This window comes from Siphateles boraxobius, unplaced genomic scaffold (genome assembly GCF_051911475.1).
Source record: "Siphateles boraxobius isolate OS27281-9 unplaced genomic scaffold, OSU_SipBor_1 61, whole genome shotgun sequence".
NCBI lineage: Eukaryota > Metazoa > Chordata > Actinopteri > Cypriniformes > Leuciscidae > Siphateles > Siphateles boraxobius.
In genome coordinates, this window is record NW_027509188.1 from 9445793 (window position 1) to 9464728 (window position 18936).

At 38.8% G+C, this 18936-nt stretch overlaps 1 protein-coding gene across 2 annotated transcripts in view; it reads left to right on the top strand.

Moving 5' to 3' along the window:
• The first annotated feature begins 1541 nt into the window (after nt 1-1541).
• The window catches only part of LOC143718319 (uncharacterized), a 33636-nt gene continuing 16241 nt past the window's right edge, over nt 1542-18936 (top strand). The window contains exons 1-2 of one of the 2 annotated variants that reach the window (XM_077209375.1): nt 1542-1870; nt 16988-17391. In XM_077209375.1, coding sequence (XP_077065490.1) covers nt 1851-1870; nt 16988-17391 — 424 coding nt within the window. In that variant the 5' untranslated portion in view covers nt 1542-1850. Of the gene's footprint in view, nt 1871-3986; nt 4114-16987; nt 17392-18936 lie in introns of those variants that run through there. The other variant, XM_077209376.1, reaches the window with a different exon arrangement.

The window sequence follows — 18936 nt, forward strand, 5'->3', positions numbered from 1 at the left end:
CTCGCATAATAACTTTAACTGTTTGCCCTTTTGAACTATAATAACGATTGCTGGTTCAGTGCCATGGCCGCTGACGTTATTTATTTGCTATCATATCTGTGCTCTGCATTGAGTCTGAATCTGACCACCAAAACTTTAAGATTAAACAAGACGGTTCATTTATATTATTATAAAAATGGGAGAAAACGTAAAGCGCGGTTTGGCGGAAGCTCTGGTCGCCATAGAAACATGACACGCGCTTGAGACTGCACATGCGCGCTAGCTGGATGGATCAACCTAAAATATGTTTTTTAACGCAATTTGAGCGTCATAGAAAACATTTATGTGACAGTTCACCTCAGATTTTGTTGCTGATTTGAATATTATCAATGTATTACACATGTTAAACAGACCCGGGACCCGAAGTAATAGATTCGGACCCGACCCGGACCCGGCTGATCATTTAAAATATAGACCCACGGGTCTCGGGTGCACTGTGAAGACCTCTAGACCTGAGCAGACATGATGTCCATATAAAATCACTACCCCCCACCCCCCGTTCTGTTTCATTTATTTATTTATTTATTTTCTTCTCACTGTTAATGTCTGTTACCTTTCATTTGCAATAATAAAAAGACCTGAGCAGATATTTGTCCATTGCCTGGGTATAAAATAAAATATGTAGCCTATCTTTCTCTATCTTTTACTTGTGCAGAGACAACTGTCACACACACAGTTAATTAATTATTCATAAATTGTTTGGATAGTGACAGTATGAAGAACAAAAGTGACACTGTGTTGAGTGCAGTGCTTATGGTGGAGTGAGTGTAATAAAGTAAACTGCAACAGAATAGTCTGGGGTGGGAAAAGTTAAGAATTGTTTCTGGGGGGTTTTGTGCAGTGAACTGTTACTAGTTTGAGTGCAGTGTTGTGCTTATTGGACTGGGGATTTAGAGGAGCAAACTGCAACACTGCAGGTTGGGGTGGGTGAAGGAAGGATTACAATAGATTTGTATTGAGAAACAGAATTTTTTCAAGTGTGTTGGGGTTTAGACGATTCCTCTTCTTGGACAAAACCTCTCCAGCCTTGGAAAATATCCTTTCACAAGGAACAGAGGATGCAAGGGATAATAAAATGCCAGTGCCAGCTGGTATAAATGAGGATACTGATGCTTATGTTGAACCCAGACAGGGGAGGATCTCCTCTTTCTCTCCGGCTCCATTACCAGGAAAAAGGAAGAGTCGCAAAAAGCAAACAAATCCAAAAGGGCGATCCAAAACAAAAAGCAGTCCAGATCCAAAAATCCAAATAATCTTATCTCATGAATATAACAAGACTATAATATAGCTACTATAATTAATAATAACAATATACTATATTCGTATTCTAACCTGATATAATGTAATAATATACAGCTCTAACACATATGACTCAATAACGACAATGACAATGAGAGTTCTCTGACTCTCTGACATTACTACAACTGCTTCTACTTCTCCAGATAACACCCACAAGGTGGCGTGAGTTTCGAACCCCCTTTATCCGTAGCGACACTCAGACCGAACCGATGACGTATCCACACAAACCGAGGCCTCGTTTGTCATTAGTCACGTGATTTTCACGTTAACAACACAAGCCTCGAATCGCGGCTTCATCTGGCACGCCCATTTTTTCTCGACACAAGCTCCGACGCCTCGGTTCAAATGTCACATCACTACTTGTCTTTTAGAACAGCTCAACATCAGTCAGTCTGGATGTGCAACGCTTCGCACGCACCAGACCTCAACCACAGGAAGCATCAGCTGACAAGCGGCCGTCTTTCCCCCAGTAATCCATCACGATCACACTGGCAAACTCCTCAATACACACAATGGATGACGCGCCGACACGGTACGACACACTTCCTTATATCCAATTTTCTCCCATTACTAATTGAACTACTCCACCCATTCACGCAAAACAAAACAAAAGGAAGTGAAAGTAAAACAACCAAATGTCGTGGCACTTCTCTTCACTGCCACAGAATAATGATGTTGTTTTTGCCTTGGCTCAAACAAGTAGCTATAATGATGTGTCAAGAATGACCCAAATAACATACTGCAACATGTTACCTGTTAATTGTTACATATTTGTTTGTCTTTGTGTTCTTAAAGTAGTCTGTGGCCCTTGTTTTTGTACAGTTTTGCCTTTTAACCTGTTAACCTTCAAGGCCACTTTTGAAAAATCCCCAGAAATGGCATACCCAAACTTAAACAGATACAGTTCATGAACCCTTTGCACTAAAAGCACAAGTATGATCTCATTTGAAAGCTGACACCTAGTAGTTTATTGTAAATGTAGAAATAATTATTGTCATAATGAAAAAAAAAATGTTTAAATAGCTTCAAAGTTTTGTAAAGTTATTAGAAATTTACTTTTATGAAACATCTTCATAAAAATAAAATTGAAGTTGGCCCTGGAGCAATCTAGAAATGCACTGCAGCTAAAGCCATATATGTGACCATTTTATATTTAAAATCTGAAAATGATAAGTCTAAAACTCTGTATTTAGTTAAATGTTTTTCAAGATCATGTCAAATTACTTTATTTTGATTAGACTCTAAAATGCAAACTGATGTTTAGTCATCTTCTGAGTCATCTAATCAGTCTATTGTCTCTATTATTTTGTGGTGCAAACGAGCCCCATTCAGAGTCAGTCTCTCCTTGCACACATTTACACCTCTCCAGACTGGTTATGGCTCTAAATATGCATTTCTTTTGTCTGCATTATAGCTACTAACGACTGGCTATTCACAGGCTATTCATAGGGTTTCAAACCCTAATTTCTTTTATCAAAGTTCTCACTAAATATTTGAAACTGGTATCAAATGCACTGAAACATTTCAGTAAGCATTCCTATTTAGAAAAAAATCATAAAACAATAACTGCTGGTGGCAGGTGCACCTGGGCTAGCTAGCATGTTAGCTTAGCACACCATCAATACACGACCATTTATGAGATTGAAACCATGTTTGTGCTCCAAACTTACTTTATAACGCAAGTCGAGTGTTTTAAATAATCTTCTGTGATCTAATTTGGCTTCAGATAAAAAAAAAATCCGACAGAAAATTTATTATTTATAGTGTTCTGCACGATGATGAAATCTATATCGATTAGCATTGCATTATAAATATAATCTATTATTATGAAATACCTGGCATGGCTTGAAGAACACAGGTAACTCAAATATCATTGCAATCATGTTTATTGTCTTCAAAACATCTTTATCTGCATGTTACAGCGATCTCTGTCAGCTACTTTCTGTATCAGTGACGTCCTGGAATGTCACATGACTATGGGTCTTCTTCGTGATCCATATATGGACTGTTATTGTGCATATAGCGCCCTCAGGCTATTGGTATGAATTGAAAACACAGCACATCTCAGTAAGAAGCGATCATAATGATTACATCGACGCATTTGGGTATAAATTCAACAAATATTATTCCTGTCTATAGAAATATGATGTGAATCTATGAGACTATATCAATATTTCTCCAATTCTGCACATTTTTGAGCTAAAGCCCTGAGGGACGATGTTTTGCGAATCGCTGTCATGACGACAGCTTGGAGTGTTTTTTATGAATGGACCAGCTGACGCTCATAATTCATATTAAAGGTATCGACTCATTTTTCCATTTCATAACTCCTGACACAAATTAAGACATAACTGTCACTATAAGTTTCTCAGAATACAATAGTGGTCAAATACTGAATCTTGAGTATTATATCTTTTTAATGATGTATAGTTTGTCAAGGTATAACATTAAATCTGATAGTAAATTTGAACTAAATTAAAAAAAAACGCTTCAGTGCGCCGACGCTCTGGAAACGGTTAACAGGTTAATCCCACATATTAGATGTGAGACAATTCTTTCATTGGCAGTTTTTATATTTTCAGCACATCAATGTGACAACATGTTTAAATATGCATTCCTCTGACACAATTGTATTATTTCTATTTTTTTGTACATGTAAGTTTCTGTGCACTTTTATGATTTTAGCGTGTGAACGGGACTTTTATTTTGATATACTAGTGTGACGTCACACGGCTGCGTCGCGCTGCTGCACTGTTGTGATTCGGCTGAAGAAAGGTTTGTGTTTTAAATCATTTAAAGTATTCAATCTGTGCAAACCTTTTCGATATTTGTATAGTTTTTAGAAGAACTGTAAAACGAATGTGTTTTTTTTATATCCATGTACTTTATCTTACACGTTATGTTTATGAGTAAAACGCATCGAGTAACAGTAAAATATGCGTCTCATTTAGCTCCCTATATCGTGAATCAGTTTATTATCAGTGAATCAGTAGCACTAGTGCAATAGTTTACTTACGTGATTATTAATTCTGCCTACTTATTCAATTACGTGTTTATTTACTCCCTGTCATATTTCGACTGCCCTCGACGTTCACGCGCACGACGTCATTTACTGACATTGGTGCGGCAAAATGAATTTTATATTTTGTTGTCCTTTTATTTTCATTTTATTGATTTATTGTAGTTATTGCAGCCTTGTGTGTATTAACATTGTTTGCTACATGTTTTGAGAACGTACTGAAATGTTTTGTATTTTTAAAATTCAATTTAAAAAGATAAATGAATAAAGTTCAGCACTGTTTGCTTTTTAAAGCTTTTTGTAACCAAATCTTTTCCACCCAAGTCACAGCACGACAACAGCAAACAATCAAGTCGTCTCATTTTTTATAAACCGACAGGGTATGAGTCATATGGGTCTTGTAATCTATTATTTGGCTGTACATAACAGGAATCATAGTCCTTTGTGCAATACAAGTAAAATAACGAGCACAGTGAAGAAACGTCAGTTTTAAAACTTCTTGAGTAATGGGTCATTGGCAATTGTCAGCCAATAATTTAATAATTAACTTAAATTAACTTCGTAATGCTGATATTATTAATATAATATTATTATTATATGTGAAAGGTCTGTAACATAGGCCTGTACACATTAACATTATTTGATTCATTAAATTGATCATAAATGACAGTAAGTTATATTAACATTCTTTAAAAAATTATATTCAAATTATCATGAAGATAAATGTATCACAATTTCCCCACAAGTAAGCAGCACAACTATTTTTTATCATTGATAGTAATAATAAATCATCATATTAGAATGATTTCCGACGGATAATGTGACGCTGAAGACTGGATAATAGCCTATGCCTAAGTGGAAAACAGGAATAAAGTAAGTATTTGAAACCTGAGAAAATGGCACCATCTGTTAAAAAATAGTTAAATTTAAAAAAGAAATTAAGCCTTGCCAACATAATTAGCGGATTAACAAAGACTGCATCATTTTAAAGTTGAATGGCCCTGAGATTAAAAGTTGCTGTGTAATGGGTTTTTCAATGGGGACATTTGTGTCCTTTAGCTCCTGATTGTAAACTATTTTGTGTGTAAGTGTATTTTAAGTGTAAAATAGATCAGTTTTCTAAACGCTTTCTTGAACATTCAATGTTGTCGTGATATAAAATATGTCGGGGAAAGATTGTTTATTAAAAATTTTAGAGAGTAAACTTTTTCTTTCTTTCTTTCATATTTTATTTGTAATATTTGAATTGAATTTCAATGTAATTAAATTTCACAAAAGGTAAGGCGATAACTACATGAAATCAATTAAATGAAAGGCCAACACAATACAGTCAAAGCAAAAATTGTTCAGACACCTTGCTATCCTCACTTACATAAATGTTTTAGTGTCCTGCACCCACTACTAAAAAAAATAGTCTGGATAATTTTTGGTTTGACTGTATATTAAAAAATGTATTTGACCCGCAGCGATGTCATTAAATGACGTAATGCTCGTGCGCGCAGAGGGCGGTCGAAATTCAGCACAACTCCGGTGAATGACTCTCAACCCCCAGTCAGTTATTCACTACAGGAGGGGAAAGTAAAAACTGAGCGAGCTTTTGACTTCTTCACTGTATTAACAGCGCATTAATTCTCTCAGACACAATGAGAGCTGGATCTGACTCAACATAAGCTGATAGCGGTTTGTCTTAGTGATAGTGAATAAAAGAGAAGAATCAAGTTTTTATCAAGTGTTCATCTATGATTATTGTACAATTAACAATAATGTAATCTGTTGTAACATCCACACAAATGTTTACATTTTACAGATAGTGCTAGCTGTTTTTGTAAACATACCTAAATCTCAGGTTGTCATGCACGGCAGATTTGAGTTCCTTAATGACAGTCGAATCACTGGCAGTCGAGCGCATCTCATCAAGGTCCAATGGTGCAATAATAGAGAGGGTAGCGGAGTTCTCCCCAGACATCACCAGAGTTGCACTCTTCATCGGCCGAAGAACTTTGTCCTCTGCCACAGTTATATCCGCCTCTGTCAGAGTGCAAAGATCCTTTTCGCTCCGACGTACTTCAGGAGAAAGAAGTGCGGCTGAGATTGCCGTTTCCAAAAATCTGTCGAGCATGTCCAGCGCGCTGTTCCACCTGGTCACCACGTCAATTTTAAGTTTGCGACAGGGCAAGTTCAGTAGCCTCTGTTTTTCTTTGAAAACTTTGTTAGCATTAGCGCTCCTATGGCAAGCCCTTTTAACATTTAAAAGCTAAGTTTGACTATCCGGAATTAACATTGTAGATATCAACAACGTCTTTCTGACTAGTCGTAATTACATTTTGGATAGTTGGAATTGTCATTCAAGATATCTGTAACATAATTGTGACTAGTCGAAACGACAGATAGAGATATCTGTAATTCAGTTTTGACTAGGCAAAACTGAAGATATCTGAAATGACGTCATTGAAAACAACATTAAACTCGTCACACATCTTAAATGACAACTGCAGATATCTGTAATTCAGTTTTGACTAGGCAGAATGAAAGTTAAAGATATCTCAAACGTCATTATAACCAACATTCTAAATTAACAAATTGTTAATAAAAACTTACTAGCCAGTTTGGCTGGTGATGCATAAGGCTCTGTTCTCGGTCATTTATCCCCTGGCAGTTCTTCCTACATTTCCCATGAACACTGTGCCGTAACGCTACGTGATGACGTTTCATACGCCCATTGGCTGCGCGCAGTTTGCAGTGAAAACAGCGCGAGAAATGATCAGGTCCACCAGAAAACACAAGGAAGATAAAGAACGAACGGAGCCAGAGCTGGGAGCATAGCCTGAAAGAAGAGGGAGTTAGCTAGTAAAGTAAAGTTAAGATTAAACTAAATGCGGCGGTGGTTGGGACAGACTTCTGGGTTTTAAATTTAAATGTCGTTTAACGAGAGATACGTTATTTTTTTAAGTTTAAGGTTTTTGTCATTATTTCTGAACAAGCTTATACATTAGGCAATATACACAACAAGCTTACTATATATCTTAAGGTTTTCTTTTAGTTGAAAACATTAAACAATAGGTGTAAACAAAAAATATAAACAGCAAAAGCATCTAAGCTCAAGCAGCGCGAACGGGGAAAAAACGCAAAAAAAAAGCAGACTGCGCAGTTATCGTACAGAACGTACATACTCGAGTAAGCATATGATTATCGTGTTTATATTGTTTCACGTTCATGTTGAGAAAAACAATAATATCCACATGCTCGAGTGAGAAAACGCGCTGCGCTGACACAGATGTTGCAGAGACACGCGCGTGTGTGTGTGTGTGTGTGTGCAAAGTGAAGTAACAGCACTTTGCGTTTTCTGTTCTTAAACCTGACTCCCTCAACGAAATTTAAAGGAAGCATATGTCTCAGAATCATTATGCTACCAGAAGATATCATCTCGGATCATGATTCCCTCGGAGTACTACAGCTGCTGACCTGCAGTCGTTAATGCAGTGATGGACAGCTGCTTCCTCAGTCGACTGGTGTTTCTTTAATAAAGATGCTTACAATCATGCAATTCTTGCCATGGAAGTGCAATAACATTAAGGTCCTCAGATGAAAAAAACAGTTCTTAGTTCAGATTAGTTTTTTTTTTCCACAGTAAAAAGCCATGATAGCCTGTAGGTATTGATTTCAGGTTGAAACAGTAGCTAACAGCATTAAAAAGATGATTAAAAACTCCTTTGCCCTCTGGCTGCTTCTAATCAGTGCTAATTACAAGTTAACAGTTAAGAGGTGCTGTGATTTGATGATTTGAACAACAACACGCTCTATTCCCGCCTAAAGTGGGATGCGGGCCTAATTTGCATACAGATATCTGTAACGTCATTTCACCTAGTCAAAACTCTAATTCAAGATATCTCTAATTACATTTTGACTAGGCAGAATGAAAGTTACAGATATCTCAAATTTCAGATATCTCTAATCAAAATTCATTTAAAGATATCTATAAATTGATAATAGATACAATTAACTTAAGACTATCCCTAACTCCAGTTTGAGATATCTACAATGCTATTTTGACAAGTCATAATTCCAGTTACAGATATCTACAACATAATTTCGCCTAGTCAAAACTTAATTTAAGATATCTGAAAAGGAACATGTTGATATCTTGAATTGAGGTGAATTAAAGATATCTTGAACTGGAGTTATGACTAGTCAGAATCAAATTGTAGAGATCTCAAACTCGAATTACAGATATCTACAATTCAGTTGCAGGTATCCGTAATTCACATAGTGGATACAGTCATGGATGAAATTATTGGCACCCCTGGAACTTTTCCAGAAAATGCAACATTTCTCCCAGAAAAGTGTTGCAATGACAAATGTTTTGGTATGCACGTTTATTACCTTTAAGTGCATTGGAACAGCACAAAAAAGCAGAAGAAAAAAGGCAAATTTGACATCATTTTACACAAAACTCAAAAATTAGGTCGGACAAAATTGTTGGCACCCTCAACTTAACATTTGGTTGCACACTCTTTGGAGAAAATAACTGAAACCAATCGCTTCCTATAACCATCAACAAGCTTCCTACACCTCTCAACTGGAATTTTGGACCACTCTTCTTTTGAAAACTGCTCCAGGTCTCTCAGATTGGAAGGGTGCCTTCTCGCAACAGCAATTTTGAGATCTCTCCATAGGTGTTCTATGGGATTTAGATCCGGACTCATTGATGGCCACTTCAGAATTCTCCAGCGCTTTGTCTCCAACCATTTCTGGGTGCTTTTTGAGGTATGTTTCGGGTCATTGTCCTGCTGAAACACCCATGACCTCTGACGCAGACCCAGCTTTCTGACACTAGGCCCTACATTATGGGCCAAAATCTTTTGATAGTCTCCAGATTTCATGATTCCTTGCACACAGTCAATGCACCCAGTGCCAGAGGCAGCAAAGCAACCCCAAAACATCCTTGAACCTCCACCATGTTTGACTGTAGCTACTGTGTTCTTTTCTTTGTAGGCCTTTCCGTTTTCTGTAAACAGTAGAATGACGTGCTTTGCCAAAAAGCTCTACCTTAGTCTCATCTGTCCACAAAACGTTCTCCCAGAAGGATTGAGGCTTACTCAGGTACATTTTTGCAAACTGCAGTCTGGCTTTTTTTATGCCTCTGTGTCAGAAGTGGGGTTCTCCTCGGTCTCCTGCCATAGCGCTTCTTCTCATTCAGATGACGACGTATGGTTCGAGCTGACACTGATGCACCCTGAGTCTGCAGGACAGCCTGAATTCGCGTGGAAGTTGACTGAGGTTGTTTATCCACCATTCGAACTATCCTGCGTTGCATTCTTTCATAAATTTTTCTCTTCCGTCCACGTCCAGGGAGATTTGCCACAGTTCCATGGGTTATAAACTTCTTGATTATATTGCGCACAGTGGACAAAGGAACTCGATCTCTGGAGATTGTTGATATTTTTCCACAATTTTGCTTCTTAAGTCCTCAGACAATTCTCGGCTCTTCTTTCTCTTCTCCATGCTTGGTGTGGTACACACAGGCACACAACACAAAGGTTGAGCCAACTTTTATGCACTCTAACTGGCTTCAGTTTTGAGTTCTATATTGCCAGCACCTGTTACTTGCCACAGGTGAGTTTAAATGAACATCACATGCTTGAAATGAAATTATTTACCCAGAGTTTTAATAGGGTGCCAATGATTTTGTCCAGTCCATTTTGGGAGTTTTGTGTAAAATGATGTCAAATTTGTATTTTTTCTTCTGCTTTTTTGTGCTGTTCCAATGCATTTAAAGGTAATAAACATGTGTATACCAACACATTTGTCATTGCAACACTTTTCTGGGAGAAATGGTGCATTTTCTGGAAAAGTTCCAGGGGTGCCAATAATTTCATCCATGGCTGTATCTGCAACTGAATTGTAGATATCTGTAATGATAAACCCCATACAAATGAATGGCAAAAGTGACGTCATTTGTCCTAGGAAGAATGTCTTTGTGGATATCTGAAATGACAATTATGGATAGGAAGAATGTAGTTGCGGATATCTGAGATGGTCTTTTTGACTAGGCAAAACTGAATTACAGATATCTGCAACACATATCCAGTCTAGCTTTTAAATGTTAAAATGGCTTGCCATACGCTCCTGTGAAAGAATGTCACTACGCGCCTAACTCGACCTAGCAACCGAGAGATGGCCGGAAGTTTCAGCGCAGCTTTCGATGCTAGATTTATTGTGTGAGCAAAGCAGCCAATATGGAGCAGCTCCATCATCGCCACGGCACGTATCATATTGGTAGCGTTGTCAGTCACAATGATCGGGTCTTTCTTAGTAAGCCCCCACTCTTCCAACGCATCTGAAAGCAATGGACATATATTTGCCCCTGTGTGACTATCCTGCATAGCTCTGGTCTGCAACACATTTGAAATGAGAACCCAGTCATCTAAATAGTGGCAGGTAATTGTGACATAGGTGTCCAACCATCGCATGTGAGGGCCACTCTGTCCGCTGTCTTTAGGGACAGAGTAATGTTTTGCTTCACTTCATTGTACAGTCTTGGGATAATCTCTTCGCTCATCCGTTTGCGACTAGGAATGGAATAACGAGGCTCCAGCACATTAAACATCTAACGGAATCCGTCTTTTTCGACTACGCTATATGGCCTTATATCTTTGCAAATAAAAAATGCAATTGATTCAGTGATCTTTTGTGCACGAGGTGAATTGGGAGGAATTTTGCTTGTGAATGCATTTGAAATCTTCTGTTGTGTGCTCGGCTGTGGGGGTCTGGGAACCTGCACGTCTGGGTGATGTCTCGTCAAATGGTTCCGCAGATTTGTAGTATTACTACAGCATTTCACCTCAGCATTACAAATCACGCATATGGCTTAGTTCTTGTCCACCACACTATCGTCGTCGTCTTCCTTGCGAAATCTAAAATGCTTCCATACATCTGACTTTTTATGTGAAGATGGCATTAACGTCAACAACGCACCTGAAACCGCCATTTTAAGCACCGAATGAATGAATGACAGGCTCGCCTCTCGCTCCTCTGTAACATCACGCAAGGCAAATAAGAGGGTGACATCTAGTGGAGAAGACTAGTAATTACATTAATGTTAATCTTCAGTGTTTGCGGAAATGAATATGGAAAAAATCGATTTGTGGCCTTTGAGAATCGATTTTGAATCGACCACATTTAAAAAAACGATTAATCGAAAAATCGATTTTTTTTTGCCCAGCCCTACCCATGAAGCATTGCAAACAGCATAAGCAAGTTAAAAACGATGGAGAAACTACTCGTACATACAAATGTTGATTATGTATAAAAACAATAAGCTCATTAATAAATATTAGGGGTGTGACGAGACACTTATCTCATAAGAACGAGACGAGGTGGGATTTTTGCACAATATTTTATAGAAATCTTCAATGACAAAATGCATGACTGGAGAAATAGTCTGCAGGTGCAGTTTGAAATGTTTTAACTAATAATCTTTTAAATAATCTAAAAAAGGTTTTGCCATCTATTTTTATCGTCCATTACGTAATAACGAACTAAATGAATGCTCTGCTAGTTAACTGGAGATATTTTATTTATTTGTATCAGGTACATCCATGCCTCAAAATGTTTTTAAAAGTGGTGGGGACAATGTCGACCCCGAGAAAAAGTGGTGGGGACATGTCCCACCCGCAAATTACGGCTATGTGTTTATTTATATATATATATAAATATATATAAATAGTTGGTTGGATGGCATGACTGCGCGCAAAGTGCGCTCCCTTAATAATTCCTAAAAAGCTGACATCAGTTCATCGCGATCTCACACATCTCTGTTATTATCAATGAAGCTGACTGCACAATGAATCTTTCATAATATATACACTTTGTTTGTTATAATTAGAGGATTTCCCAGCATACAGAATTCAGCTCTGAATAAAAAGTCCGTTTTGAGGAGTGAGGGGAGTCTATCTTGAATGCTTGTGATTGGCCATTGCGTTCAAGCAGCACTTAAGACTTGGAGCAGGAGAGCGATTGTTGCCATCTTCAGTTCCCTGTGAGCGTTTAAAAAACGCAAATATTTTTGTCTGATTTTCATCTTGTTGACGCGACATATTACCCGCCGCGCGCTCTCTGCCCGCAAGTGCTCATCTGTATGTGACTCAAGTCAAGTGTTTGTTTGTGTGTGAGTGCGCGTGTGCGCACTCATTGGGATAATTGTAAACGCGCAAACACAGCCAGAAAAGACATGCCATCGTGGAAATAAGATAAATAACATATTACTTAAGGGCTATTTTGTTTGTTTAATAAAATAACAAATTGTAATCTGGCGCTATAAAGAAAATAAAATCAAATTTACTTGACCTTCAAGGGGGGCGGGGCGAACCGTTAGGAGGGTGGGGCGCCCTCCTTATATAATGGTAGGGGAAACACTGTATATACACTGAACAAAATTATAAATGCAACACTTTTGTTTTTGCCCCCCTTTTTCATGAGCTGAACTCAAAGATCTAAGACGTTTTCTATGTACACAAAAGGTATTTTTCTCAAATATTGTTTACAAATATATCATGGTGTCTAATCAGCATCTTGATATGCCACACTTGTGAGGTAGATGGATTATCTCTGCAAAGGAGAAGTGCTCACTAACACAGATTTAGACAGATTTGTGAGTTTGTGAGTTTAGACAGTACTGTATGTTTGATATTGAGAGACAAGCTATTGAATGCAGCCAAATTTGCGCGCATCAGGGAGCTTGATCGCGTGAACTCTGTGTACAGGGAACGGCGGTGCTGAACACATTCTACAAGATGAGACATTTATCAGACGCTTAGGCTGTGTTGCGCAACAAATCCTCCGCCATCATCACGCGTCTGCACTGTGTGACAGGCGGCAACTCGTGTTGGATGAGCAGAGCAGACTTTACAATACAATGGTTTTTATTTTTATAAAAACAGCAAAACAACAGTGGAGGCGGTGATGTGGTGGGCACCGTAATGTAATGTGACTGTAGCGGTGGCATATTCTATGCTAATTTCACCCTCACGCTCCGTCATAGAGATATCGCAAGACTGCTTTTCACTCGACAAGAAGTCACATTTTCTTCTGGCGAGATCTCGTGGCACGACCCCTACGAAATATACGTATACAAATATTTAAGTATTTTCAGAGTGTAGCGAGATCGACTTGATTAAGCCATTCGCAGTGCTTCATGGGAGTGGGCGGAGCTAAAGAGATCTTTTAACATAATTTAACAACAGCATCGTTTAACAACCTAATAGCTCATAGTAAGGCTGTCTTTAAATGGAGAAAATTTATGGAAAAAATACTTCCAGAACACGACTGTTGCAATCTATTGTTATTAGTGTCATTACATTTTTTTATTAATGTGTTATGAAAGCAAAACAAAATGCTGACGAGTAATGAAGTCGTTTTCACTCAAACTAATAGCTATAAGAATGATGCATCTCTTAGGCCCCGTTTACAGCTGGTATAAAGATGGTTTTGATCGATCGGATCACAAGTAATTTCACCCTCACGCTCCGTCATAGCGATATCACGAGACAGCTTTTCACTTAACGAGAAATCTCATCACATTTTCTTCTCGCAAGATCTCGTGGCACGTCCCCTACTGAATAAAATATTTAAGTATTTTCAGATTGTAGCTAGATCAACTTGATTACGCCATTCGCAGTCCTTCATGGGAGTGGGCGGAGCTAAAATGAGATATTTTAACAAAACCAAACTTGGGTCTTCAGCAGACAACGTTTAAATCCTGTCTGTTTCCCATAATGTTTACGCATTAGGTCAGTAGGTGGAGAGTAGATGGTCTTGTGGCTGTTCGAACGCATTCAACCATATGACCGTCGACACTATGAAACACTATGACACAATGGTCGAATGCTTTTTCCACTACCTCAGGAAGTGGTCGAAAGTGGACAAGTTTTAGACCCCGTTTAAATGTGTATTTAGCGTCGTCCACTCGTGATCCGATCGACCAAAACACATCTTGATACCAGGTGTAAACAGGGCTTCAAATAACAAGCACTCTTGACAATTTGTCAATAAATCACCTCGCAATTCTATTTTGATGTAGTTTGTAGTTTCATTGGTGTCTTCAATCCTCACATAGAGTTTACAACGTGCAATATTATTAATCTATTTTACCTTTTACAATGTGTACTCATTTACCTAAACTAGAAAGGTTATTTATATACAGTCTCTTTTTTTTACATTTTTAAAAGGTTTCCTTCTCTGCTCTCCCTTAAAATAATTTTTGTTTTTAAATTAAAGCTGACTCTGAGAAATGCACAAGAATTCCAATGTACTTGTACTGTAACATACCTTGCAAAAATGGCAATAAACTTTAAGCTTAAACTAAACTTTACATGTGTGTTGCAAGTGTCATTTATGCAGTGTCAAATTATCGTCTTAATATACACTCACCTACAGGATTATAAGGAACACCTGTTCAATTTCTCATTAATGCAATTATCTAATCAAACAATCACAGTTGCTTCAATGCATTTAGGGGTGTGGTCCTGGTCAAGACTATCTCCTGAACTCCAAACTGAATGTCAGAATGGGAAAGAAAGGTGATTTAAGCAATTTTGAGCGTGTCATGGTTGTTGGTGCCAGACGGGCCGGTCTGAGTATTTCACAATCTGCTCAGTTACTGGGATTTTCACGCACAACCATTTCTAGGGTTTACAAAGAATGGTGTGAAAAGGGAAAAACATCCAGTATGCGGCAGTCCTGTGGGCGAAAATGCCTTGTTGATGCTAGAGGTCAGAGGAGAATGGGCCGACTGATTCAAGCTGATAGAAGAGCAACTTTGACTGAAGTAACCACTCATTACATCCGAGGTATGCAGCAAAGCATTTGTGAAGCCACAACATGCACAACATTGAGGCGGATGGGCTACAACAGCAGAAGACCCCACCGGGTACCACTCATCTCCACTACAAATAGGAAAAAGAGGCTACAATTTGCAAGAGCTCACCAAAATTAGACAGCTGAAGACTGGAAAAATGTTGCCTGGTCTGATGAGTCTCGATTTCTGTTGAGACATTCAGATGGTAGAGTCAGAATTTGGCGTAAACAGAATGAGAACATGGATCCATCATGCCTTGTTACCACTGTGCAGGGTGATGGTCGTGGTGTAATGGTGTGGGTGATGTTTTCTTGGCACACTTTAGGCCCCTTAGTGCCAATTGGGCATCGTTTAAATGCCACGGCCTACCTGAGCATTGTTTCTGACCATGTCCATCCCTTTATAGCCACCATGTACCCATCCTCTGATGGCTACTTCCAGCAGGATAATGCACCATGTCACAAAGCTCGAATCATTTCAAATTGGTTTCTTGAAAATGACAATGAGTTCACTGTACTAAAATGGCCCCCACAGTCACCAGATCTCAACCCAATAGAGCATCTTTGGGATGTGGTGGAACGGGAGCTTCGTGCCCTGGATGTGCATCCCACAAATCTCCATCAACTGCAAGATGCTATCTTATCAATATGGGCCAACATTTCTAAAGAATGCTTTCAGCACCTTGTTGAATCAATGCCTCGTAGAATTAAGGCAGTTCTGAAGGCGAAAGTGGGTCAAACACAGTATTAGTATGGTGTTCCTAATAATCCTTTAGGTGAGTGTAGTTTATAATGTTAGTGTTAAACTTGTCAAGGGCATCAGCTATGGCTTCTAATTCTCTTAAAATTATATTAAAATGGCCGTCTTGATCAGGGCCAAGCTCTAGCCCATTGGTTGCCCTAGGCGAGATTGAGTTTTGAAAATTTTGTGCATTTTAATGTTAAATTCATCAATCTGGTGCACTTTGAGAGTTCAAAATTAAAATCTCCAGCCCATATTCAGTGTGCAAATTGAACAAAGAAAAATTAAAACCTCTTTTAGTTACAGTTTCTGTCTACATTACAATACTACATAATAATAGTTAGAGTTAGGGTAATAGACATAGGCTATATTGTAAAACAAATGCACTGAAAAATAAAGGAAACTTTCATAATTAGTTTTGTTACTTGGAAGTAACCCAGCGCCGCCAAATAAACAAAACAAAACGAATGGGCCGATGTACGAGTTTAATAGGCCACTAAGACAAGCAAAAATAATAATAATAAAAGCTGTTGATAATAATAATGCTTTCTCCGTTTTCGTCCCTGTGCACCAGAGGGTTTCGATCAATGCGCCAGCATTTTGTCACCCTAAGCAATCGCTGGCCCTGGTCTTGATGATTATCCTTGTAACATATCCTAATATTCGTGCTGCGCAATTATCTGTTTTAATGACAAAAGTTCAAAGAGAGCAAGTGACGGTATCTAACGGATTCGCCGAATATTTGTGTTAAAATCGGCACCGGCCAAAAAAAATCGGTGCATCCCTAGTTTTCATGAAAGTGTAATCTTTTAAATACAATCTGCAAATATTAAATACCAAAGAAATCAGAACTAATGAAGAAGTGTATAATTTTTGTTCTTCTCTTAATTTGTTGTGCTAATTTTGAGTAGAGGGAATTAAGATCATTAACTATCACTCTGAATGACTCCCTTTCTAGGGAGGTGATTGAGACGCACCCAAAGATTTAGTTTGGATGTGTTTTTCTTTCTGTTAATTATTCTCTTCTTAAACAGGACAAACACAGAAAAAATCCTGGTGAAGCGACTGAGATCCACGTGGCACACTATTATAAAGATGGCGTTTATTAAAGAGGAGAGTAAAGACATGAAGATTGAAGAAATATTCAGAGTGAAACATGAAGATACTGAGGAACAAACAAAGATGGTGTTTATGAAAGTGGAGAGTGAAGACATAAAGATTGAAGAAACATTGACAGTGAAACATGAATATACTGAGGAACAATCCAAGATGGCGTTTATTAAAGAGGAGATTGAAGACATAAGGATTGAAGGACCATTCAGTGTGAAACATAAAGATACTCTGGAACAAAAAAAGGTGCTGTTTATTAAAGAGAGTAAAGACATGAAGATTGAAGAAACATTGACAGTGAAACATGAAGATACTAAGGAACAAACAGGTTGGTTTCATTCTCAAACCGGAACTCAGTCATTTGATCCTTATTATAATGTCCAGCTCTACAGAAATGGATGATAGTTTTGAAGAGAGCAGGGCTCCAGACTGCGACCAAATGGTTGACTTTTGCTAACTTTTTTCCTTCCGGTCTGACTAAATTTATTGGTCGCACTGATGCCACCAACACATTGGCCAACTGATAAGAGCTGTTATGTTTTATGTTGCATGTAAGTAACATCAAATGGCAAACGAAAAGAAAGTGAAACGAAACTACGCTACTTCTTTGAGCTCAGAATCAGAATCAGAAAGAGCTTTATTGCCAAGTGTGCTTGCACACACAAGGAATTTGTTTTGGTACTGAGGCTTCCAGTGGACATATACAAATACAACATGAAACATAATACTACAAATTATAAGAATAAAAAATATAAATATATGAGAATAAAACTATCACAGTTGGGTTTAGTCAGAATAGACATTTTCAGATTTACAGATTATGAACCTATTTACAGTGTTTTGAATATTATAAATAAATAAATCTACATATAAGTATCACCTGAGTTGTGGGATATTGCACTAAACAGTGGGAGTATTGCACTTACAGGCATATGCCTTGGGAGGAGTGTTAACTGTTCAGGAGGGAAATGGCCTGTGGGAAGAAACTGTTCCTGTGCCGAGATGTTTTTGTGGCCAGTGATCTGAGTCTCCGTCTTGACGGTAACAGTTCAAACAGGTGGTGTCCAGGGTGAGTGGAGTCTGTGATGATTTTACCTGCTCTCTTCCTCACTCTGGAAGAGTACAGGTCCTGGAGGTTTGGCAGGGGGGCACCAATGATCCTCTCCGCAGTCCGGACTGTCCGTTGTAGTCTCCTGATGTCTGATTTGGTAGCTGAACCAAACCAGACAGTGATGGAAGCGCACAAGACAGACTCAATGACGGCTGAGTAGAACTGAATCAGCAGATCCTGTGGCAGGTTGAACTTCCTCAGCTGGCGAAGGAAGTACAGTCTCTGCTGGGCCTTTTTCACAGTGGAGTCAATGTGATTGTCCCACTTCAGGTCCTGAGAGATGGAAGTGCCCAGGAACCTGAATGACTCCACTGCTTCCACAGTGCTGTTCATGATGGTGAGTGGGAGGAGTGCTGAGCTGTTCCTCCTGAAGTCCACGATCATCTCCACTGTTTTGAGCGTGTTCAGCTCAAGGTTGTTATAACTGCACCAGGCAGCCAGCTGTTCAACCTCCAGTCTGTAAGCAGACTCGTCACCGTTTCGGATGAGACCGATGACAGTGGTGTCGTCTGCAAATTTCAGGAGCTTGACAGTGGGGTCTTTAGAAGTGCAGTCATTAGTGTACAGGGAGAAGAGCAGTGGGGAGAGAACGCACCCTTGGGGAGCACCAGTGCTGATTGTGAGTGTCTTGGATGTGTGTTTCCCCAGTCTCACTCGCTGCTGCCGGTCCGTCAGGAAGCTGGTGATCCACTGACAGATCGAGGATGGTATGGAGAGCTGGGTCAGTTTGGCTGTGAGAAGACCAGGCATGATGGTATTGAA